General features: G+C 41.5%; 1 protein-coding gene across 1 annotated transcript in view; it reads left to right on the top strand.

The window, feature by feature from the left end:
• LOC123759554 (glutamate receptor ionotropic, delta-1-like) overlaps positions 1-25,639 on the top strand; it is a 110,428-nt gene that overhangs the window by 48,292 nt on the left and 36,497 nt on the right. The window contains exons 11-12 of the mRNA XM_069334757.1: positions 12,174-12,410; positions 22,134-22,312. Coding sequence (XP_069190858.1) covers positions 12,174-12,410; positions 22,134-22,312 — 416 coding nt within the window. The remainder of the gene's footprint in view (positions 1-12,173; positions 12,411-22,133; positions 22,313-25,639) is intronic.

Here is a 25,639-nt window from a genome sequence, read left to right as displayed (position 1 = left end):
TATTACATTTTCAAAGACTTCACAAATACACAACTGATTAGAACTTGCGTTTCTCTGATTTTATATCTACATTTGAGTGAGGTGGGAAGGGTGATGTGGCATTAACACAAGACAGAACAATAGGGGATATTAATAGGGTATTAAAAGTATCAACACAAGACAGAACAGAAACAATGGGTATTGAATAGAAGTGTTTGTAGAAAGCCTATTGGTCCATATTTCTTGATGCTTCTATATTGGAGCGGAGTCTTGAGGTGGGTAGAATATAGTTGTGCAATAATTGGCTGTTGATTGCTGGTGTTGACTTCTTGATGTGTAGTGCCTCGCAAACGTCAAGCCGCCTGCTATCGCTGTATCTATCAATGATTTCTGTGTTGTTTACTAGGATTTCTCTGGCGATGGTTTGGTTATGGGAAGAGATTATATGTACCTTAATGGAGCCCTGTTGCTTATGCATCGTTAAACGCCTAGAAAGAGATGTTGTTGTCTTGCCTATATACTGGGTTTTTTGGAGCTTACAGTCCCCAAGTGGGCATTTGAAGGCATAGACGACGTTAGTCTCTTTTAAAGCGTTCTGTTTTGTGTCTGGAGAGTTTCTCATGAGTAGGCTGGCCGTTTTTCTGGTTTTATAGTAAATCGTCAGTTGTATCCTCTGATTTTTGTCTGTAGGGATAACGTTTCTATTAACAATATCTTTCAGGACCCTTTCCTCCGTTTTATGAGCTGTGGAAAAGAAGTTCCTGTAAAATAGTCTAATAGGGGGTATAGGTGTTGTGTTAGTTGTCTCTTCGGAGGTTGCATGGCTTTTCACTTTCCTTCTTATGATGTCTTCGATGAAACCATTGGAGAAGCCGTTATTGACAAGGACCTGCCTTACCCTACAGAGTTCTACGTCGACTTGCTTCCATTCTGAGCTGTGGCTGAGAGCACGGTCGACGTATGCGTTAACAACACTCCTCTTGTACCTGTCAGGGCAGTCGCTGTTGGCATTTAGGCACATTCCTATGTTTGTTTCCTTAGTGTAGACTGCAGTGTGGAAACCTCCGCCCTTTTCCATGACTGTTACATCTAGAAAAGGCAGCTTCCCATCCTTTTCCGTCTCGTAAGTGAAACGCAGCACGGAACTCTGCTCAAATGCCTCCTTCAGCTCCTGCAGATGTCTGACATCAGGTACCTGTGTAAAAATGTCGTCAACATACCTGCAGTATATGGCCGGTTTCAAGGTATCTGTCATGTTATGTCCAGACCGAGTGAAATGGCCCGGAAGGTAGAGTTGGAAATTCTGTTGGACGACATATTCGACCTCGAGACACAAAAGAAGGTCACTACCAAAGATACCTTACAAGCAGAACTTATTGCAGAAGGAGGAAAGAATCGAGGCAACTACAGAAGCACCATACTGTCCCCCGAGCTTAAAGCGGCAGCCAAAAGCCTTCGTGAGAACAAGGAGATAGTTGTCAGGAGAGGTGACAAGTCGCCAATATATGTCATTCTTAAAAAAGACGAATATCTGGCGAAAATGAACATCATACTCTCTGACCAAACTAAGTTCCAAAGGGTAACGAAGGACACTACAGCCGAATTAAAAGCAAAGGTCAACAAACTGATCGAAACTGTGAACGCCAAGAAATCCGGACTCCACCTGCCAAAAATCATTGGGGAATATAAACCTGGATATGCGTATGGAAATGTCAAGACGCACAAGCCTGGAAACCCACTTCGGCCAATCATTAGCCAGATACCCACACCCACGTACAGACTGGCGAAGCGACTCAACGGCCTGCTGACTCCTAATGTTCCTTGCGCCTTCAGCCTGAAGTCTCCAAAGGAATTTGTGGACTTACTGCGGGGCGCACGGGCCACAGGGATAAGAGCCTCGTTGGACGTAGAATCGCTGTTTACCAACGTACCTGTGGATGAGACAATCGGAATGATAGCCGACAGAGTGTATCGTGATCCAGCCTGTACTCCTCTTGACATGCCAGAAAGTATTCTGAGGAAACTACTCCAAGCTTGTACTAAAGAGGCACCCTTCTTGAGCCCGGATGGGCACATGTATAAGCAAGTAGATGGGGTCGCCATGGGTTCTCCCCTAGGTGTCCTGTTTGCAAACTTCTACATGGGTACCATCGAGCAAAAAGTCTTAGTCGACATGAACTTGAAACCGGCCATATACTGCAGGTATGTTGACGACATTTTTACACAGGTACCTGATGTCAGACATCTGCAGGAGCTGAAGGAGGCATTTGAGCAGAGTTCCGTGCTGCGTTTCACTTACGAGACGGAAAAGGATGGGAAGCTGCCTTTTCTAGATGTAACAGTCATGGAAAAGGGCGGAGGTTTCCACACTGCAGTCTACACTAAGGAAACAAACATAGGAATGTGCCTAAATGCCAACAGCGACTGCCCTGACAGGTACAAGAGGAGTGTTGTTAACGCATACGTCGACCGTGCTCTCAGCCACAGCTCAGAATGGAAGCAAGTCGACGTAGAACTCTGTAGGGTAAGGCAGGTCCTAGTCAATAACGGCTTCTCCAATGGTTTCATCGAAGACATCATAAGAAGGAAAGTGAAAAGCCATGCAACCTCCGAAGAGACAACTAACACAACACCTATACCCCCTATTAGACTATTTTACAGGAACTTCTTTTCCACAGCTCATAAAACGGAGGAAAGGGTCCTGAAAGATATTGTTAATAGAAACGCTATCCCTACAGACAAAAATCAGAGGATACAACTGACGATTTACTATAAAACCAGAAAAACGGCCAGCCTACTCATGAGGAACTCTCCAGACACAAAACAGAACGCTTTAAAAGAGACTAACGTCGTCTATGCCTTCAAATGCCCACTTGGGGACTGTAAGCTCCAAAAAACCCAGTATATAGGCAAGACAACAACATCTCTTTCTAGGCGTTTAACGATGCATAAGCAACAGGGCTCCATTAAGGAACATATAATCTCTTCCCATAACCAAACCATCGCCAGAGAAATCCTAGTAAACAACACAGAAATCATCGATAGATACAGCGATAGCAGGCGGCTTGACGTTTGCGAGGCACAACACATCAAGAAGTCAACACCAGCAATCAACAGCCAATTATTGCACAACTATATTCTACCCACCTCAAGACTCCGCTCCAATATAGAAGCATCAAGAAATATGGACCAATAGGCTTTCTACAAACACTTCTATTCAATACCCATTGTTTCTGTTCTGTCTTGTGTTGATACTTTTAATACCCTATTAATATCCCCTATTGTTCTGTCTTGTGTTAATGCCACATCACCCTTCCCACCTCACTCAAATGTAGATATAAAATCAGAGAAACGCAAGTTCTAATCAGTTGTGTATTTGTGAAGTCTTTGAAAATGTAATAAGTTTTACGAAACGCGCCCGTGTCGCGTCAGACTAGAAATAAAAATGAATTTTGGAGAAGTGATTTTTTATTTACCTCCAACAGTGAAGCGTAATGTACGAAAGATTGAGAAAATTCGTGTTAGAATTATTAATCTTACTTTTTCGGTCACATTTAATAATATATATATATATATATATATAAATATATATAAATATATATATATATATAAATATATATATATATGTCGTACCTAATAGCCAGAACGCACTTCTCAGCCTACTATTCAAGGCCCGATTTGCCTAATAAGCCAAGTTTTCATGAATTAATGTTTTTTCGTCTACCTAACCTACCTAACCTAACCTAACCTAGCTTTTTTTGGCTACCTAACCTAACCTTACCTATAAATATAGGTTAGGTTAGGTTAGGTAGGGTTGGTTAGGTTCGGTCATATATCTACGTTAATTTTAACTCCAATAAAAAAAAATTGACCTCATACATAGAGAAAAGGGTTGCTTTATCATTTCATAAGAAAAAAATTATAGTAAATATAATAATTCAGGAAAACTTGGCTTATTAGGCAAATCGGGCCTTGAATAGTAGGCTGAGAAGTGAGTTCTGGCTACTAGGTACGACATATATAAATATATATATATATGTCGTACCTAATAGCCAGAACGCACTTCTCAGCCTACTATTCAAGACCCGATTTGCCTAATAAGCCAAGTTTTCATGAATTAATGTTTTTTCGTCTACCTAACCTACCTAACCTAACCTAACCTAGCTTTTTTTGGCTACCTAACCTAACCTTACCTATAAATATAGGTTAGGTTAGGTTAGGTAGGGTTGGTTAGGTTCGGTCATATATCTACGTTAATTTTAACTCCAATAAAAAAAATTGACCTCATACATAGAGAAAAGGGTTGCTTTATCATTTCATAAGAAAAAAAATATAGTAAATATATTAATTCAGGAAAACTTGGCTTATTAGGCAAATCGGGCCTTGAATAGTAGGCTGAGAAGTGAGTTCTGGCTACTAGGTACGACATATATAAATATATATATATATAAATATATATATATATATATATATATATATATATATATGTCGTACCTAATAGCCAGAACGCACTTCTCAGCCTACTATGCAGGGCTCGATTTGCCTAATAAGCCAAGTTTTCATGAATTAATTGTTTTTCGACTACCTAACCTACCTAACCTAACCTAACCTAACTTTTTCGGCTACCTAACCTAACCTAACCTATAAAGATAGGTTAGGTTAGGTTAGGTAGGGTTGGTTAGGTTCGGTCATATATCTACGTTAATTTTAACTCCAATAAAACAAAATGACCTCATACATAATGAAATGGGTAGCTTTATCATTTCATAAGAAAAAAATTAGAGAAAATATAATAAATCAGGAAAACTTGGCTTATTAGGCAAATCGGGCCCTGCATAGTAGGCTGAGAAGTACGTTCTGGCTACTAGGTACGACATATATATATATATATATATATATATATATATATATATATATATATATATATATATATATATATACGTATGTATATATATATGTCGTACCTAGTAGCCAGAACGCACTTCTCAGCCTACTATGCAAGGCCCGATTTGCCTAATAAGCCAAGTTTTCCTGAATTAATATATTTTCTCTAATTTTTTTCTTATGAAATGATAAAGCTACTCATTTCATTTTGTATGAGGTCAATTTTTTTTATTGGAGTTAAAATTAACGTAGATATATGACCGAACCTAACCAACCCTACCTAACCTAACCTAACCTAACCTATCTTTATAGGTTAGGTTAGGTTAGGTAGCAGAAAAAGTTAGGTTAGGTTAGGTTAGGTAGGTTAGGTAGTCGAAATCAATTAATTCATGAAAACTTGGCTTATTAGGCAAATCGGGCGTTGCATAGAAGGCTGAGAAGTGCGTTCTGGTTACTAGGAACGACATATATATATATATATATATATATATATATATATATATATATATATATATATATGTCGTTCATATATATATATATATATATATATATATGAACGACGTATATATATATATATATATATATATATATATATATATATATATATATATATATATATATATATATATATATATATATATATTGTCACGTGGGGGTGGGCCGGGGCTCTGCTAGCACTCAGCTGCTAGGGGCTCAAAAGGCCGAATACTCAGCCCCTCCAACTCCCGAGATTCACCGGAGTCTCCTTGGTCACACAGAAGAGGACCAACAATGCACACCTCCGCAGGTCTTTGATTCCACCACAAAAGGGGTGCCACTGATTCACCCTGGAAGCCCTTCAGTCAAACACGGGGAAACTGTTGTTAACAGTTCCGGTCTAGACCCGTGGAGGAGTGAAGGAAGACTCGGGCTTACCTTATAACAATAACCTCCCTGAATCTTGCCTGCCAGACAAAAGGTTGCAGGAACTCCTTTCCCGCCTGTCTTCTCTATCTTCTTCTTAACAAGGTCGCCAGCTGGGTTATTATATCTGCACCCCAGCAATGCAGTTCAGTGGGTGTATTATATATATTGTTTGTAGCCAGAAGATTGCTACTCCCATAGATCTGCTACTAGACTGTTGGCCCAGGGTACTCTCCCAGGAAGGTCTGTGTGGCTTTACCTCTCTATAGCCACCACGTTAATAGTTGCCACCATTCAAGCACTGATACTGATCGGATGGCCAAGGGTACACTTTTATATATGTCCGTGCTGTCTTTACCACTCTCCAGGCAATAAGAACTTTTATAGAGAACGTAGTGTTCCCTAGGTGGTACTATGATAACCTTCGTGTATGCTCGTAGAGAAATATTATAAATGGAGGCACACATAAATACAATGATAAAAGTGTGAATTTACTGATGCAAATTACATGAACACACATACAATCACAAGTAATACATGAATATGAAAATAAGGATAATAAGTCTGGAGATCTTCAGCCTCTTCTTCCACGACCTCCAACACTCCTTCAACTGGGCAGAAAGACAGGAGTCCCACACTCTCTCACAGGAGGGCCTCTTCACCACGTCGGCGCCTCTTCTTCACTGTCCTGCCATCCATACACACTGTCCCCTCTGACAGTCCTGGACACAAGCTGCCTTGCAGCCTATTCTACTACTAAAGTATTAATGTTCTATTTCCACATACATAAGTAAATATTGAGGCCTAACTAGCCTACTCACACAATAGGTAATGGGAGGGAAAATGATCTACCTTACATTCCTGGCTCACGACGCCTGTCCCTCGATGGTGTGAGGTTCCCACGCTTCCTGAGTCGATCCTTGACGGTCCAGGAACGTTCCACAGGTCCTCAGGTGTCGTGGAGCCTTCGCGTCGTCGCCGTTCCAATCCCTGAGATTCATCTACCACAATCCTGGTTCATTGATAGGCGCTGAGCTAATCACTATTTTCCCACACTCGCCCCTTCCACAAGGCGTTGCTCCTTGTCCTAGGCAAGGTGTCGTCCTTCCAAAACCCTCAGTGGATGTGACCCGGTCACAGCTCGGCTTGCCCGCCACACCTTTTGAGACCCTCAACGTCCAGCGTCGCCGCCCAGCGTCGTCGCCGAATATTTTCCAAGTTTGGCCCTCTTTCGCTCAATAAACTTGGTTCCTTTTTGCTTCCCAGAAGCGCGGGGTCTCCAATATATCTGATGGGCTGCGATAGCCTGCACTAATCCACTAAGAAAGGCTTGTAGAGCCTCTAATCCTTGAGAGCTGACCGAGGTGCGTCCTCTCGCTTCCAAGGCCAGGTCAACTCCGACGTCGGCGCCGCCCGGGGTACTCGGTGACGTCACGGCGGACCCTGATTGGTCGCCCGCGACCTAAGTCGGCCAATCCGCGATCGGCTAGTGTCCCTTCCAAAAGGTCATATCTGCATTAGGGGATACTCTTTCATTTTATAACAGGGCGCCAATTTCCCCTTACTTACAATTTATAATGTAACTTTCTCCCTTAACTGGCAGCCGGTCTGGTCGCCACATATGTCAATAGATTCCCTGAACCTCAGAGAATCGGCAGGGAGAGCTGATATGACTCTCATATATATATATATATATATATATATATATATATATATATATATATATATATATATATATATATATATATATATATATATATATATATATATATATATGTCGTACCTAGTAGCCAGAACGCACTTCTATGCCTACTATGGAAGGCCAGATTTGCCTAATAAGCCAAGTTTTCATGAATTAATTGTTTTTCGTCTACCTAACCTACCTAACCTAACCTAACCGAACTTTTTCGGCTACCTAACGTAACCTAACCTATAAAGATAGGTTAGGTTAGGTTAGGTTGGGTTGGTTAGGTTCGGTCATATATCTACGTTAATTTTAACTCCAATAAAAAAAAATTCACCTCATACGTAATGAAATGGGAAGCTTTATCATTTCATAAGAAAAAATTAGAGAAAATATATTAATTCAGGAAAACTTGGCTTATTAGGCAAATCGGGTTTTGCATAGTAGGCCGAGAAGTGCGTTCTGGCTACTAGGTACGACATATATATATATATATATATATATATATATATATATATATATATATATATATATATATATATATATATATATATATATATATATATATGTATATATATATATATATATATATATATATATATATATATATATATATATATATATATATATATATATATATATATATATATGACAATGTCAGACCACGGAGGAAAAATGAAACAGGAATTTCCTTAAGTACTTTCGTATATTAATACATCTTCAGAAGGACTCCTTCTGAAGATGTATTAATATACAAAAGTACTTAAGGAAATTCCTGTTTCATTTTTCCTCCGTGGTCTGACATTGTCACATTTTTAATCACGTGTTTATTTTCGTGATATACACACACACACACACATATATATATATATATATATATATATATATATATATATATATATATATATATATATATATATATATATATATATATATATATATATATATATATATATATATATATATATATATATATATATATATATATATATATATATATATATATATATATATATATATATATAATAAAAGTCGGTGACTAAATTAAAAATATGAGCAGAGGATGAACATGTATATAACTGGCATAGAGGGAGATGTTAATACTTTGCGGACATTTTGTGATGCTCGCGAGGATGTCTTGACCTTACTTGCGCAACAGAAGCCGTGAGAGGGAGGGTAGTGCTGTGTTTGAGCTCCTGGCACAAGAGGAAAACACCTAACTGTGCTCTCCTACAAGAGGAGGTAATCAAGTAGGCGTTTATGTGTGAATCCTGAGGATGACTTAAAGTGCTCAAGTCAGGACTAGAAGAAGCCTTGTGAGACAGTCCATATGACACTTGTCACAGTGGTTAATTGGGCTTGATCGTGTGCCCAGCGATCATGGCAGATGTTTATATATATAAAATAGATATTTTGTTAAGGCAGTAAGCTGAAATAAGAGAGTAGAGGTAGGAGAACATCTTGCAGGGAAGAGTGATACGTCCTCCCTCGACGAAGGTCAATGGATGACTGACATGGCATGGCAATGGAATTGCAGGTTTGTTTGGGGAATAGTTGACGGAAAAACTTCGAGGCCAGGGAAGTAGTTAATGGAGGAAACTTCGAGGCTGGTGAAGTGTATGCTGAAATCTGTGGGAGGGCAAAGCTCCATAGTGAGGAGTTGACCTCAAGCAGTGTAAAGGAGCAGTGAAGAGGAGTTTCGCATGTCTCCGTGGAATCAGAGGTAAAGCATCACTGGTGTTTAAAGAGGACTTCGTGTGCAGCAGTTTGGGAGAACTGCAGAAGTGCCCTTGTTGAATATTTCATGGAGGACCTAGAGATATACATGGTAGTGAGCCTATGGGAACAGAACAGAGGTTTGTTGTGGATGCACAGGAATGTATAAGGGGGAGTGCCTGAATGGTTATTGGCGTGTAAGGTGAGAGATTGATTTATTTTTGTGTTGGGGAATATTTATGCAAATGTTTCTGGTGTTTCAACCCCAGGCTGAGTTTTATATTCTATTAGGGTTGTGTGTATAATATTGTTGTGGCAAGATTTCAACCCCATTTAGGGGGCAACTCCCCCGAAATATTAAAGTTGTTGTAGGGTATTCATAATTTATTATCCTGATACATGTGAAAGGTGCTGCACCTAGGCCAAGTTTCAGCATCTCAGCCTAAATAGAGAAGGAGAAAAAAAAATAAATAAATAAATATTTTTCAACAATGTTCAATTGCTTTCACAGCCCACAATTGTGAACCAAAATCATTTGTACGACACTCGCTATGACCTTACTAAATAATAAAGATTTTGTAGTAAGATCTTTATCCCAGATGTATTTAGTGCAATAAAACAGATTTTTAAAAGTTTCCCAAAAACGTATGCAACAAAATGAAGTGTATCATTATTTATAAAATCAATAAATCTACGTAGATATGAAACCTTACTAGAGTTTTTAGAGGCGTAACCTCTACATATAATGTGCAAGTTAAATGTAAATTGAATAATAAATAAAGGCTGTGAAGGCAGATCTAGTTGTAAAAGTTGGAGTTGCGTAGCGCGCGCGACAAGTTACTCTACCTGCGGTCACTCGTGACTGGTGATTTACGCATTGCGGCCAGCTCGTATGGAGAGCTCGCATGCATCTAGCTGTCAATGCTTTTCTCTTGTTCGTTTGGTAAGTCATATTGCAGTACAAATAGCAAAAATAGCATGTTCTGGGAGATATTGTGTGAGCGCGTCAGCATACATCCTCTCTCCATGAGAGACGCACAGTCACTGATGGGCTGAGCCACATACAACCCTCTCACTCACAGATACTGTTGCCATTTGTGTGAGTTTATATTCATTTTATGCATAACATGTTATTTTCAACGCTATTACGAAAAATAAGACATCTACAATGTAAGATACAATACCCCGCGGCGCACTCACGCCGCAAAGACCAGATGCACGAAAGTTGCAGCGGGAAATTTGACTCTAATTACGTTATTTTTCAAGATATCATTAAACGGTTTGGACCACAGTGTTGCCAGAACGTTGTAGTATTTTTCGTAATTTTTCGTAAATATTCCATTTTTCATCGGATTTTCGGGTACCATGGCCCCTTAGTGAGGGAATGGTAAGTGGTAAGCCAAGAGTTGAGCAGCTTCTTGATATTGATGGTTGATGAAGCCAGGATATGACATTGGATTGGTACTGGGTTGTAGCAGCTTAGAGTGTTGCCAGATAATATTTTACTTCTCCTATATCATGTACTGTATATTTTTTTCATTTATTATATGTGTATTGTTAGATGGCTTTGTCTCTTGTCCTGATGAGGCTTCCCAGAAAGCAGGAGAGAGAGAGAGAGAGAGAGAGAGAGAGAGAGAGAGAGAGAGAGAGAGAGAGAGAGAGAGAGAAAGAGAGAGAGAGAGAGAGAGAAAGAGAGAGAGAGAGAGAGAGAGAGAGAGAGAGAGAAGAGAGAAAGGATCATGGCTGCGAACAGGGTGGCAGAAAATAATAATCTACAAAAGGGGGATTGAGGAGATCATTCCAAACAAGGCGAGGGTGGGGAGTCACGGCAGCTCAAGTAGGGTGTCTACACAGGACAACGAAGCCATTGTTGGAGTCGCACAACTAAATATGTGATGCTGAACCCCTCTCCAAGATGAAGAGGTGTACAAGATGATCTCCTGAGTAAATTTCAAGTACTCCAGTGTTCATTGCTGGTTGACTGACGGTAGCGGGAGTGTTGCTGCCGAGGTCGGTTGTCTATAAGCAGAGAGTGGTTATGGGACGTTGTCCGGCTGTAAGCAAGTAACAGTCTGGTGCAACAACCAGAGTTCTCTTTTGAAGGTTTAAGTTCCATAAGCCCCAACCCCCTCAGGTTGGAGGGGGTTGGGGTTTATGTCTCGTTAGAGACATAAGCTCTATGTCTCTAACATAGAGAGACATAGTTCACTCTGTCTCGTTAGAGCTTGGCTTGTTCTATAAACTGCCATGCTTGGCCCATGTGCTTTCATATACCATTACTTTATACAGGTTATGCTATAATGTTGGTGGCAACTTTTCCACAGAACTTTCTCCATGTCCTTCCGAAGAAGAGATCTCCATGCTTAGATACAGTAATGCAAATGTGGGCACACCAGAGTTATACAGTCGAATCACTACCTTCTTTTCCTTAAAGTCAAAGGACCGCTTGACTATTCCAAGGGTTTGGTTAGCTTTTCTGACTGCTGTCCAACTTGTGCAAGTTTCAGTAAGTGGTGGATTTTGACTCCAAGGTCCTTTACTTCATCAATCTGCTGTAATGAAATGTTATTAATTTGGTAGTGGTGGCGTAGGTTGCTATGCCCCCACATATACTTTATACTTTATATGTGTAATGCATTATTATGACTATAAGCACTTTATTCAGAATCTCTATTATGAATAGTTATCAGTTAATTATGTCATAAGATATTGGTTACTCATAACTAGCCATATTACACATCACAACCCATTTTGCACATCACAAGTCATATTACACGTTACAAATATTATACATTTAAAATATAATTTCAATATGTTTAATTTCCAATGTTTAAATATATTATTTTAATCATAAAATTCCTTTAGCTTTTTAAACAAATATGGATGAGAATTTTTCCATGCAGGTCAAGTAGTATAGATGACAGTTGCCTTAATCACCTAAACAAGTCTACAATTGGCTTTGGTTGTGCTGAAAGAGGATCAATGATAATACCTTCAGTGTGTGCAGGTCTTGGTGGGGTGGTGGCTGGTGTTCTGTCTGGTGGTCACTACCGGGTACCGGTCCTCAATGGTCGCCCACATGACCATCCAGGGCAAGACTCGACCCATCGAGACCTTCGAGGACTTGGCCAAGCTGCACAACTGGAGGTGGGGTACAGAGCCCTGGCTTCTTAAAGGTGTACCTTATGAATATTTCTCCAAGCACCCAGACCCTCTTATACAGCATATATACAGGAATATGGAGGTAAAGTATATCATATTATAGCTTCGGGTCATCTACGAATATATATATGAGAGGTAATACGATCATCTATTTATTTTGTAAATTCAGTTGCACAACTATATTCCAATACGGTTAGATATTCAGACATCTCTATACCTGCAAAGTTATTCATATAAGCGAGTATATATTTTTAAAGCTATGCATATAGTTTTGAAAACCATTAAATTTGTCAATATTAGCACATATACATTTAGTTGGAGGTGAGGGGTGATGGAAAGGAGATGGGGGTGAGTGGGAAAGAGAGTGGAGAAGTGGGAGAAATGGATGAGAGAGGAAGGAAGATAGAGTGTGGCAGAGCAGGAGGGTGGGGGGGGAAGAAGAATGGTGTGATGCAGGTGGCCAGAAAAGATCTTAGACTCTTCCCAGTGTCTGGGATCCCAGACTATCTGGCAGTGTTCAGGAAAGTATTCAATATATGGATCATTTTAACCCTTTTTTGACACATTTATGTTATTTTTGTGTGAATAAAAACAAGAGTCAAATGTAACTATAAATGAAATATTTTCATATATGAAATGTTTAATATTTAGTTTGATTTATAATTTAATCTGTGTTAAATAAAAAAGTGCGATGAGAAACTCAGTAGGAACCATGAGGAGTATTCGAACCAACCACTCACCCTGATATATCGTGGCGAGTTGTTTAAGTCATGTGTTTGGGAGTACCCATTGTGCAGGTCTGAACCTTCCTCATGACACTTTTTTATTTTCTCATTGATACAAAACGTTAATGTGATTTCTTTGTGCATAACGTGGGACGTACTGTCGATTATGCACAATATGATGTATTGTAGTTTGTAGAAAGATCAATGTTCCAAATGTTTGAGGCTATGCTTCCAATTTTCCACCCTGAAACCTCCACCTCCCCGTGGGGAAAATGCCCTCTGGTTGAGAACCTCAACATTAGCACAATATACTGCAAGAGGCTCTTTTGGTACTGGTATGACATATTGACAAGTGCAGTTACAAAACTATTTTAATAAAGGAACAGGTACGCTGATGACACTGGCAACATATTAATGCAAAACACGCTGTACCTACGCAACCTGTCCTCTTACAAAGAACGTCGCTTTTCACTCGTATGCGTTACTAAGGCTAAAAATGGTCGTATTAGAAAATGAAAGCGGCTCACGAAAGTGACGCACTGTCCTTTTTTTCTGTTTTGGGTCCTCTGGCTTAGTCTGTCAGGTTAGGATAGGACACTTTAAATGAACCTTTTTCTTGACGTGGTGAAACCTTAGGAATATGGGCTACCTTACCTTGAGGTTACCTTGAGGTGCTTCAGGGGCTTAGCGTCCCCGCGGCCCGGTCGTCGACCACTACTGGGACCGACTAAAGAGTCTAAATCTGTATTCTCATGAGCGCAGGCGGGAGAGATATATAATAATCTATACTTGGAAAATATTAGAGGGGCTGGTCCCAAACCTGCACACAAAAATAACATCACATGAGACCAGGAGGCATGGCAGGATGTGCATAATACCCCCATTGAAAAGCAGAGGTGCAATGGTACTCTGAGAGAGAACTCTATCAACATCAGAGGCCCGAGACTGTTCAACACGCTTCCGCTGCACATATGGGGCATAACTGGCCGACCCCTCACAGTGTTCAAGAGAGAACTGGATAAGCACCTCCAAAGGATACCTGATGAACCAGGAAGTGATTCGTACGTCAGGTTGAGAGCAGCCACGTCCAACAGCCTGGTTGACCAGTCCGTCAAGCAGGATGCCTGGTCGACGACCGGGCTGCTGGGACGCTAAGCCCCTGAAGCACCTCAAGGTAACCTCAAGGTAAGGTGGCCCATATTCCTAAGGTTTCACAACGTCAAGAAATAGGTTCATTTAAAGTGTCCTATCCTAACCTGACAGACTAAGCCAGAGGACCCAAAACAGAAAAAAAGGACAGTACGTCACTTTCGTGAGCCGCTTTCATTTTCTAATACGACCAATTTTCAAAATGAAAACTCGTTCGATTTCAATCAAACTTTTTTGACAAGTTTTATATGAAAAGTGTTTCATCTGGTCTAAGTTTCAGCATCGTAGCATAAATAGGAAGGGAGAAAAAAATATTGAATTAGTTGTGAAAATTATGCCAAAATGGTCAAAATCGATTATCAATCAAAAGTGTACACTGAAATCATAGCTATGACTCTTTGTTATCACAATAGCATATATTAAACAAATATTATAATTAGTTTAATTGGAAAAAAAATTTAAGAAAAAAAATGTATTTTTTTTTTCAAAAATTTATTTTTTTAACTTTTTTCGGGCGATTTGCATCATACTTACACACCTGACTGTACGTAAGCCTATCTGTAAGGATGCCAATTTTAGAGAAAATTGGTTGATGTCAACCTCAGCCACAGATTTTAGAACCTTAGACTTTATTCATTTATGTTTTTTTTTTTTCAATTGACACAAACGTTTACAAAACTGATTCATTTTTTATTCAATTTACATGAAACTTACACAGTATATGTGGAGGGCATGTCTCTACAGTTGCGTGTTTTCATTTTTCTCTAAGTTCATTTATTGATTTTATAATAGCAAAAAACATGCCATATTTGCATAATTTTTGGGGGGAACTTTGAACATTTGTATTAGGAAAACTAAAGATGTTTTGGAAATTCTAAAACACGCAATCCTTTATTATATGCTAATATGTCAGAAAAGTGTCACAGAATAATTATATCTGAAACGTGTGTTCTGAAGTGTAGACTTGAAAATGTGTAAAAAACGTTGAAAAAAAAAATCTCCCTTTCTATTTACGCTTGTATGACAAGTTTTTGTCGAGTGTTAAGTATCTGTTAAGCAGATACTTATGCATGTACCACCAACTTCAAATTTTTCCGCGCCAACCTGCAAAGTGCGCTGTGACCTTGAAAATAGTGGAGCCTCATATATGCAGGCTGGCCGATTTATTTCTGCTGATCTTGTTTGATGGTTGGCGGCCCCTTCCACCCTGTGAATAGGCCATTTGCTGATGTGCTTCTTTGTGGTTCACTGTGGAGCGAGTGTACCGTAATACTCTGCATATAGGTGTTGTGTTTTTAACACCATGGCAACTGCCCCGGATAAGGTGCCGGGCAGCACATCGCCGTTACCAGATAGTGACAGATAGCGTGCGGACCCATCGCACGCTCGTCAATTGTTTTCTAATGATGGTGCCACCTCCTCAGTGGTCCCCCACGACACATCAGAAGGCGGTGCAGATGATGAGGGATTCACGGTGCAAATGAGTAAAAGTCAGCCCCATAAGCAGTTGAGAAGGGGCACGATCAAACCCACCAAATTCGGCTGCTGCCAGACATGTACGGCTAGATTTTCCTCTGGGAACCACAGTAGAGGGAAAAGTGCAGTGGTTTTGTGAAGCCTCTGAGGCACATTATGATGAGGTCATTAAGTTACCTAGAGATGAAAGTGACTATGTCTTCGTTACAAACGACAGTGCGTTTGTAAATGAGTTGCTAAACACAGAGTATGCAGACATTAAGATAAAAAATGCAGCACCTAGGCGTCCAAAAGTAAGCATTGTCATATTCAATGTTAATAAACTCATTAAGCCTGAATATCTTTGTGATGAAAATATTGTAAACTCTAAACGTCTGAGAAATGGCCTCATAGCTGCCACATGGAAAGGTGCCACGCCTATACCGGACAGAATTTACTCTAGAGCAGCTTTAGGTCGGCACTATAACATTGCCCTCTACAACCCTCCCCCTCGTGGGTGTTATAAGTGTCAACGATGGGGACGTCACGTGGCCAGGTACTGCACAACCAAAAACTTTTTTTGTGCCGTGTGTGGTGAACCTCATAAATCTGAGGTGTGTTTTAAACTCATAAAGGAACTGCAGTCAGTAAGTGAGAAATGCATAAACTGTGGCAGGAGCGGTGTTCAAGCCTGGCACCTTGACTGTGTCAAGCGACCAGCTGCTTACGGCCAGGTGCCCGGCCGCGCCCACCCGGAGGACGGTTGCCAGGTACAGCTGCCGGCTCTAATTCCTGTGCAGAGCCACCTGGACGTAGTGTTCGTAGCAGCTGGATACCAAATACTTTACCATCTGCCAAGCACCAAGTGCATCACGGGACCAGACGGCAGGTGTCTGTTCAACCTGCGCCTGCCCGTCAGGTGCCAGGAACCTGCCTCCCGGAGGTGTTGACACAACACTCGCCATACCCTTCACACCACCATGAAGAGCAGTTGCCAAATGCTGCCATCAGTCCCACTCGCTGTTCAGAGCCATCTGGAGGTGATGTTCGCTCCAGCTGGCTGCCAAACTCACCACCTTTAAATTACGAAGTGCACAAGGGGACCGGTGCCAGACCGAAGACTCCTGCCATCATCCCAGCTCCCCCACAAGAACCAGGTGTTGCATCTTCTGCCAGTGGTGGGCCTTCCCCTGATGTAGAGTGGCCACTTCCTGGTTCTGGGATAATGTCACCTACTGTGAGACCACCATCCACAGCTGGTCCCCACAGTCAACTGGAAGTGGGGGATAAGGAACTGGATCAAAATGAGACAGATCGCAACCTCAGCCTCCCTACCACCTCGCCCTTGGGTCGCTCCACTGTTCAAGCAGTGGTTGCCCTTCGTGACTGGTTGCAGGAACACCAGCAGCAGTCACAGCAGCAAACGGAGCGGCTGCAAGAGCAACTCCAACATGAGAAAAAATCCACCAGCGATATTTCGATGATGGTCACGTGTATGAGGGGACTTGTAAGCAATGACTGCCAAACTCCCCATTCCACCCCTGAACCCTCCAAACATGTGTTCGCTTGCCCATCAGGGGAAACTTCTAGTGATCTTGAAACCTTGTGTAGTGGATCCATTCCACGCAGGTTAACTGCCAAAGTTGTGCTAAAGTATGTTCAAAACGACTCTATAGCTGGAAATGACAGACAAATTGTACTAGACCATTGGAGGCAAATGTGTGACATTGGTAATAAACTAAGAAATGTTCCTGGACTTATATCGTAGTGCAATAGATAATTTGTATATAGATAATAAATATTAAGTGAACTAATAATATCAATATATAATGCTGACTTTAAATGCACAATTAACTAAGTTATCCGTCCTTAGCTGGAACATTGCATCCCTCAAAAAAAGGTTCTCAGATTTACATCACAAAGTAATAACTGAACACATCGATATTGTATGTCTCCAGGAGTGCAGAGTTCCCGCAAGATCCTCACCCCCGAAATTGTCCTCATTTGTTTCTTACAACCTCAGATCCAGTAACTCTTGCATTCTATACATCAAACAATCCCTACCCCATCAACTTCTGCCAGAAAAACAAACTGCCGGTAAACAGTATCATGGAGTGAGGATCTATGTGGGCAACTCTGTTCTCAATGTATTTAATCTATATGCTCCAGCAGGAAAGTTAAATTATATTGATCTTCCGGCCTGCGCTCAAGCAGAGCCAACCATCATTCTTGGTGACTACAATGCTAGACACAAGGACATTGGTGGCTCTCGCTTCAGTAACGGTAACGGGAATCAACTGCTGTCGCTACTAAATAGTCACCAAGATGTGCAGATTGTGGGTGACCTTGAACCCACACATAGTTGTGGAGGCATTCTAGACCTCTGTGTTGGTTTCAACGTCTCTCACGTCTGGTGCACATCATCAATAACAGTAACAGATTTGTTGTCAGATCATCACGCTAGATTGACTACTCTACGTATGAGAAATACCAACCTGCCTGGTGGGACTTTCAAACGCAAACGGCTCAGTGTTCCTCCTGCTCCACGTGAAGACTTTGTTGCTCATGTGTCAGAGTGGTACAGCACTTATGATCCCTCCACAGTCCAGACATTTAACGACGGTCTAGTACAGAGCATTCAGATGTTTGCTGACCCTTTAGGTCGGCCCCCTGCACCATCCAATAGTCGGAACGATATGAAAGGTAATAAACGCCATGTCTATTACAATGACCCCAAACTGCGTACTTTGAAACGCACTGCCAGACGAGTTGGGCTTGCATATAGGGAAACACGTACGCCAGCAATGCTCAAGCTCTCTCAGCAAGCCCTAGCCAAAGCGAGGGAGCGCCTGACAGACCTCAGGCAAGATAACTGGGAAACTTTTGTTAACAGTCTCAACTCTCACACCCCCTCAGCCAGGCATGGAAGGATATTAAAAGAATTAAAGGCGATAAGATCGGCCAAGTAGCACACCCTCACCCTCTACACAGAGCAAACGAGTTAGTCGATGTTTGGGCAACCACCTCTAGCTTCAATAATCTTCCCCCAGACATACAGTTCAGATTAAATGCTGGTTACGGAGATCGAGAAAGGCTCGTTGACTTCATGCTCCACAAGGAAGATGAATGCAACGTGCCATTTACTGAGTTTGAATTACTCGCGGCCCTAAACAAAGGCAAAACCACATCCCCCGGTGAAGATGGTATCACTTATGACATATTGCGTCTGCTTCCTTTAGTACCAGGGAATCCCCTGCTTGAGCTGTATAATATGAGCTATGTTACTGGGGAACTTCCTATCTCTTGGGCCAACAGTATAATCATTCCAATTCCCAAGCCAAATCAAGAGAATGCTTTCCGCCCAATTTCCCTTACTAGCTGCATTTGCAAAACATTCGAGAGAATCGTCCTAAACCGTCTCTTCCATAGAATAAGAGCCATGCTATCCGCCCAGATATATGGCTTCATGCATGGAAAGAGTGTGCATCATTGCATCACCACCTTTCTTACCCTGCACACTGAAAAGTCATATACCACCTTCCTAGATCTTAAGTCTGCCTTTGATATTGCAAATAGACATGTTATCTTGAGTGAGCTTGCAAGAATGAATATTGGTGGTCGGCTTCTTTGTTGGATCAGGGGTTACTTATCCAACAGGAAGTCATCTGTATTTTTCCAGGGGCATAGGAGTGTAACAAGAGACTTTGAACTAGGTACCCCGCAGGGTGGTGTCCTCAGTCCTACCTTATTTAATATCTTAATAAACACGCTGTTAAACTCTATACCGAGCAAACCCAACGTCCACATCATTAGCTATGCTGATGATATAATGATACACACCACCGGGTATGCTAACACGCAGAACACTCTTAACTCTGTATTAGACTCATGTCAGGACCTAGGTTTAATTATCTCAGCAGAGAAAACAAAGATACTAAATCGGCGCCCACCCAGGCAGGGAGGAGCTGTTCGCAAGATGCAACTGTCTGATGGCTCCCAGCTTGACTATGTAAACAGATTCAAATACCTTGGCCTTAAGGTGCCACTGTGTGGTCCTGTTGTATTCAGACTCTGTCGTCAGTATAAAGAGAGGCTCCGAGCTCTCAAGGCTGTTGCAGGTTATCACTCAGGCTATGGTACCAATGTCAGAATTGTCAAAATGATGTACCTTGCATACATCAGATCTTTAGTGGATTATGCTGCACCTCTGCTTGTTTTGATGCCTGAAAGAAAGCTTGGAGGGCTTGAAAAATTGCAGAACGAAGCCTTGAGGATAATCCTTGGGTGCCCTCGTACCACAAAGATACTTAATATGAGAAAGGAACTTAATATTCTAAGCGTTGTTGATTGTGTTACTGAAATTAACAGTCAAATTGGTATAAAAATGCTTAGGCTAACTCATCCTAATCCTTGCACAGAAGCCCTCCAGAATTTCTTTATTGAAGATCAGCATTGTTCCAAATGGATAACAAAAACTGGAACTCAACTCAGAATGTATCAGGTTCATGATTTGTACCAAGAGAAACAACAACGGCACTTTCCTGCACCGTGGGAGGTTACACCCTTTCCAGTTTTAATCCCTCCCTTTCCACCCAAGAAGCATATTAGAGATCAGCTCAAGCTTCGTCTTGAGGCAAAGCTCAACGCCTTAAGCCATATTGATGCTCTGTCCACAGAGCATTCTCTCTCTCAAATCATATACACTGATGGTTCCCTACACCGCACCACGGGTGCAGCTGGAAGTGCAGTTGTTCTGACAATGGGCGATGGCTTGTACTTTGAGTGGGGAGTCCGTATAAACAATTGGGCCTCTACCCTTCAGACCGAACTATTTGTCTTGATCCTTGCACTGAAATGTGTACAAGTCTTCAAACTTGATACATTAATTGTAAATGACTCCTTATTATCCTTAAATGCTCTCAACTCTTTAAGACATAACTGTAACATGCTCGTGTTTGAAGCTAGACACAAACACAACAAAATTACTAAGGATGGTAACAGAGTCCATTTCATGTGGTCTCCATCTCATGTTGGCCTCCGAATGCATGATAGAGCTGATAAGTTAGCCAAAGAATCTGCCTTTAAAGGAGCCGTTGAGTGTAACCTTGGATTGTCAATGAGCAATCTGAGAGCAGCAGTACACCGAGAACTTCAACAAGATCTTGTAGATCTGAGGCAAAGTGAAATTGACACCAGTAATTCCATCTATCATCATACTGTCATGCAAGAGGAGCCACACATCTATGGATCATCCAATAAAATCAGCAGACTTCTAGATGTTACTACTGCTCGGCTTAGACTCGGTTACAAGTATCTCTGGGAATTCTTATTATCTGCTGATGTAGACCTGACCAAATGTAAACTGTGTCAACAAAATTATTCGCACACCCTCCGTCACTATGTGATGGAGTGCGAAAAGATACGTGAATTTAGAGACAATTCTATAACCAATGTTCCAGCGATGTGTCAATATTTCATTCAAAATGATCTGCTACCAGAAATTTTAGCCAAATATCCCCAGTTTGTTAACTGTAGGTAGTAACTAAGAGATTGTAACCTAACCACCACTGCCCACTGGATGGGGGGCGGTGTGCAGGACAAACATATAAATTTTGACACTAGCTCTCCACATATGTTAGTTGCTTAAATTAGAACCTGTACTTGAGGTCGATCTCGAACCCATTGTTGATGTGACGACTTATATTGAATTTTGTAACTAGCTCATCAAGATTGTAACTTGCTTAGCTAAATGAATTGTGGGGTTCAGTCCCTGAGCCCATTATGTGCCTCTGTAACCCTTTCCACTACCGCCCACAAGATGGGTATGGGGTGCATAATAAATGAACTAAACTAACGCTGCAGTACTGAAACTTGGGACAATTTCAGCACTTTTCATATACAACTAGTCAAATAATATTGGTTGACATTGAACAACTTTTCCAACACCACCCAGATGGCCCCTTATGTGAAGTGGAAGCGTGTTGAACAGTCTCGGGCCTCAGATGTTGATAGAGTTCTCTCTCAGAGTACCGTTGCACCTCTGCTTTTCAACGGGGGTATTATGCACATCCTGCCATGCCTCATGGTCTCATGTGATGTTATTTCTGTGTGCAGGTTTGGGACCAGCCCCTCTAATATTTTCCAAGTATAGATTATTATGTATCTCTCCTGCCTGCGCTCATGAGAATACAGATTTAGACTTTTTAGTCGGTCCCAGTAGTGCCTCTGCGAGAGGCAACAGTGCACATTCTTTTCCTTGTGTAATATCTGCTGGGAAGATTGATTTCACGCATCAGCTTTAGCAAGACCTCAAAAAAATATTACCAACCACACTTTATCCCTATCTCCATTTAAAACATTTTCTTCCTGCTGTTTTTCTAATTACGAAAAGTAGACGACCTGTGAAGAAATAGATAATATTTACTTATCCTAAGTTCTTCTGTACAAATTCAGTGCAAATTAGTTTTTCGTTGCAGAAAGTTTCAAGAGAAGAGGCGCTGAAGAAGGTATTGGCAGGAAGCTATACTCTTGTTGTGTGGGAGAATAACCTCTACATAACTATCGCCTCCTATTATACCGACACCCATGGCAACACACCCTATTTCACCAGCAAGAAAGGTGTCTCCATTATGGCAGCTTTCGGATGGGGCTTCAGGTAAAGTTTTAGCATGTCTTTTGTCCAACTTAAAATGATTCGTGTTTAATGTGCTCCCTCAATACACTTTTGTATGGTCTTCGCTTTTCATATTTATGTAAAGCAAATCATTATTCAAGGGATGCTTTTTCAACACTTGTTTAGGCCTTTTGCTGTTGTTCCGCTCCGAGAAGTTCCTATGTCGTTGCTGTGCTCTATCGGAGAGCCCAAGTATTTTTGATTGGGTTGAAATTATTGGCATGTGTTGTAACACAACAGACTACTCCGTATCCCTTGTGCTGCCCCAGAAGACTCGTGACCGTGTGTAGCGTGTCTTAAACAGACTCGGGTGACAGTTGTGCTGCTCCAAAAAGCTATGTCAATTTTGCTGCTCTGAAACACTTTTTCTTCTTCTGCTGTTTGGTTACATTGGACTGTAATATTGGTTTATGTGTTTGGAAGTCCTATTAGAAATAAACAACATGGATAAGATCCTATTTTTATAGGATGTGAACTTAAATTTCAGTGATTGACATGCTGGTAAAAAACTAATAAGTTTGTCAGAAGAGTTTTATGAATGAGTATATTCACAATGATAACTTTGTTCAGCCACTGATGAGATTGCAAGTCGTCCTAAAAATTTAGATCAATCGAAATTCATTTAAATATTTGTGAAAATACATGGGAGATATGACAACATTTAGGTACAAAAATTGTTTTTTCATCATAACTATTTACGTAGTTATTGGAAATTATCCCCGCCCCTTTACATCCACCCGTTATTATCCCCGCCCCTTTACACCCACCCGTTATTATCCCCGCCCCTTTACACCCACCCGTTATTATCCCCGCCCCTTTACATCCACCCGTTATTATCCCCGCCCCTTTACACCCACCCGTTATTATCCCCGCCCCTTTACACCCACCCGTTATTATCCCCGCCCCTTTACATCCACCCGTTATTATCCCCGCCCCTTTACACCCACCCGTTATTATCCCCGCCCCTATACACCCACCCGTTATTATCCCCGCCCCTATACACCCACCCGTTATTATCCCCGCCCCTATACACCCACCCGTTATTATCCCCGCCCCTATACACCCACCCGTTATGCATATACAGGCACTTTGTATTTGCCAGACATAAGGATAATTATTTTCCTAATCATCACGCTTTTATGTAATAAAACAGATTTTCGTTCTTTTTGATACTATTTCTGGTGCTTATTGGCGTAAATTGGTAATAAAGTGTTAGAAGGGCTCAAAGTTGTATTCTATTATGAAAACTTAGCACAAGAAATATGAATTTCGTTTAAATTTATAAAGTGACTTTTTCCTCGTCTCTTCTTTATCTTCTGAAATTTAAACTTCTCCCAGTAGGAGATTTAATTCATTCCATTTGGTAAAAAATGTTTAATTAAAATTGATCAATAAATATTTTTTTGTGGGATGGCATATTCTCTTAACTGCTAAAGAGAAAACTTTCAATTCCTGAGTTATATTACACACACACACACACACACACACACACACACACACACACACACACACACACACACACACACACACACACACACACACACACACACACACACACACACACACACAGGGGTCAGTGGCTGACTGGATAGCACACTGGACGCGTGATCCTGTGGTCGCGGGTTTGATTCCCGCCGCCGGCGAGAAACAACGGGCAAAGTTTCTTTCACACTTATGCCTCTGTTACCTAGCAGTAAATAGGTACCTGGGAGTTAGTCAGCTGTCACGGGCTGCGTCCTGGTGTGTGTGTGTGTGTGTGTGGCGTGAAAAAAAGGAGTTAATAACGGTTGAGAGGCGGGCCGAAAGAGCAGAGCTCAACCCTCGCAAGCACAACTAGGTGAATACACCTAAGTCAATACACACACACACACACACACACACACACACACACACACACACACACACACACACACACACACACACACACACACACACACACACACACACACACACACACACACACACACACACACACACACACACACACACACACACACACACACACACACACACACACTCACACACACACACACACACACACACACACACACAAGTAAGGAAGGGAAGTAAGGGAAGTGGGGAAGTAAGGAAGTGTTTACTAGAGTTGGACGTGACGAAGGCTATAGGCCCAGATGGAATCTCCCCTTGGGTTCTAAAGGAAGGAGCAAGAGAACTGAGCCTACCACTCTCCATAGTGTATAACAAATCACTGGCAACAGGGGAACTGCCAGATACTTGGAAAGCAGCTAACGTAGTCCCGATATACAAGAAAGGGGATAGACAGGAGGCACTGAACTACAGGCCAGTGTCCCTAACCTGCATACCATGCAAGCTGATGGAGAAGATTGTGCGAAAACAACTAGTGGAGCATCTGGAGCGAAGGAACTTTGTAACACAGCATCAACATGGGTTCAGGGATGGCAGGTCCTGCCTCACAGGGTTACTTGAATTCTACGACCAGGCAACAAAAATAAGGCAAGAAAGAGAAGGGTGGGCAGACTGCATATTTTTGGATTGTCAGAAAGCCTTTGATACAGTGCCACACAAGAGGCTAGTGCGAAAGTTGGAGATGCAGGCTGGAGTGAGAGGGAAGGTACTCCGGTGGATAGAGGAATACCTAAGCAACAGGAGACAACGAGTCTGTGTGAGGGGTGAGGTCTCAGATTGGCGAGACGTCACAAGTGGAGTCCCGCAGGGGTCAGTCCTTGGACCTATACTGTTTCTGGTATATGTAAATGATCTCCCAGAGGGTATAGATTCGTTCCTCTCAATGTTTGCCGACGATGCAAAAATTATGAGGAGGATTGAAACAGAGGATGATAGTAGGAGGCTACAAGATGACCTGGATAGACTGAGTGAATGGTCCAACAAATGGCTGTTGAAGTTCAACCCGAGTAAATGCAAAGTAATGAAACTAGGCAGTGGAAACAGGAGGCCAGGCACAGGATACAGAATAGGAGATGAAGTACTTAATGAAACAGACAGAGAGAAAGATCTAGGAGTTGATATCACACCAAACCTGTCTCCTGAAGCCCACATAAAGAGAATAACGTCTGCGGCATATGCGAGGCTGGCTAACATCAGAACGGCGTTCAGGAACCTGTGTAAGGAATCATTCAGAATCTTGTACACCACATATGTAAGACCAATCCTGGAGTATGCGGCCCCAGCATGGAGCCCGTACCTTGTCAAGCACAAGACGAAGCTGGAAAAAGTCCAAAGGTATGCTACTAGACTAGTCCCAGAACTAAGAGGCATGAGTTATGAGGAAAGGCTGCGGGAAATGCACCTCACGACACTGGAAGACAG

The sequence above is a fragment of the Procambarus clarkii genome, chromosome 32 (assembly GCF_040958095.1).
Source record: "Procambarus clarkii isolate CNS0578487 chromosome 32, FALCON_Pclarkii_2.0, whole genome shotgun sequence".
Lineage (NCBI taxonomy): Eukaryota > Metazoa > Arthropoda > Malacostraca > Decapoda > Cambaridae > Procambarus > Procambarus clarkii.
This window is presented reverse-complemented; position numbering and strand designations above follow the sequence as displayed.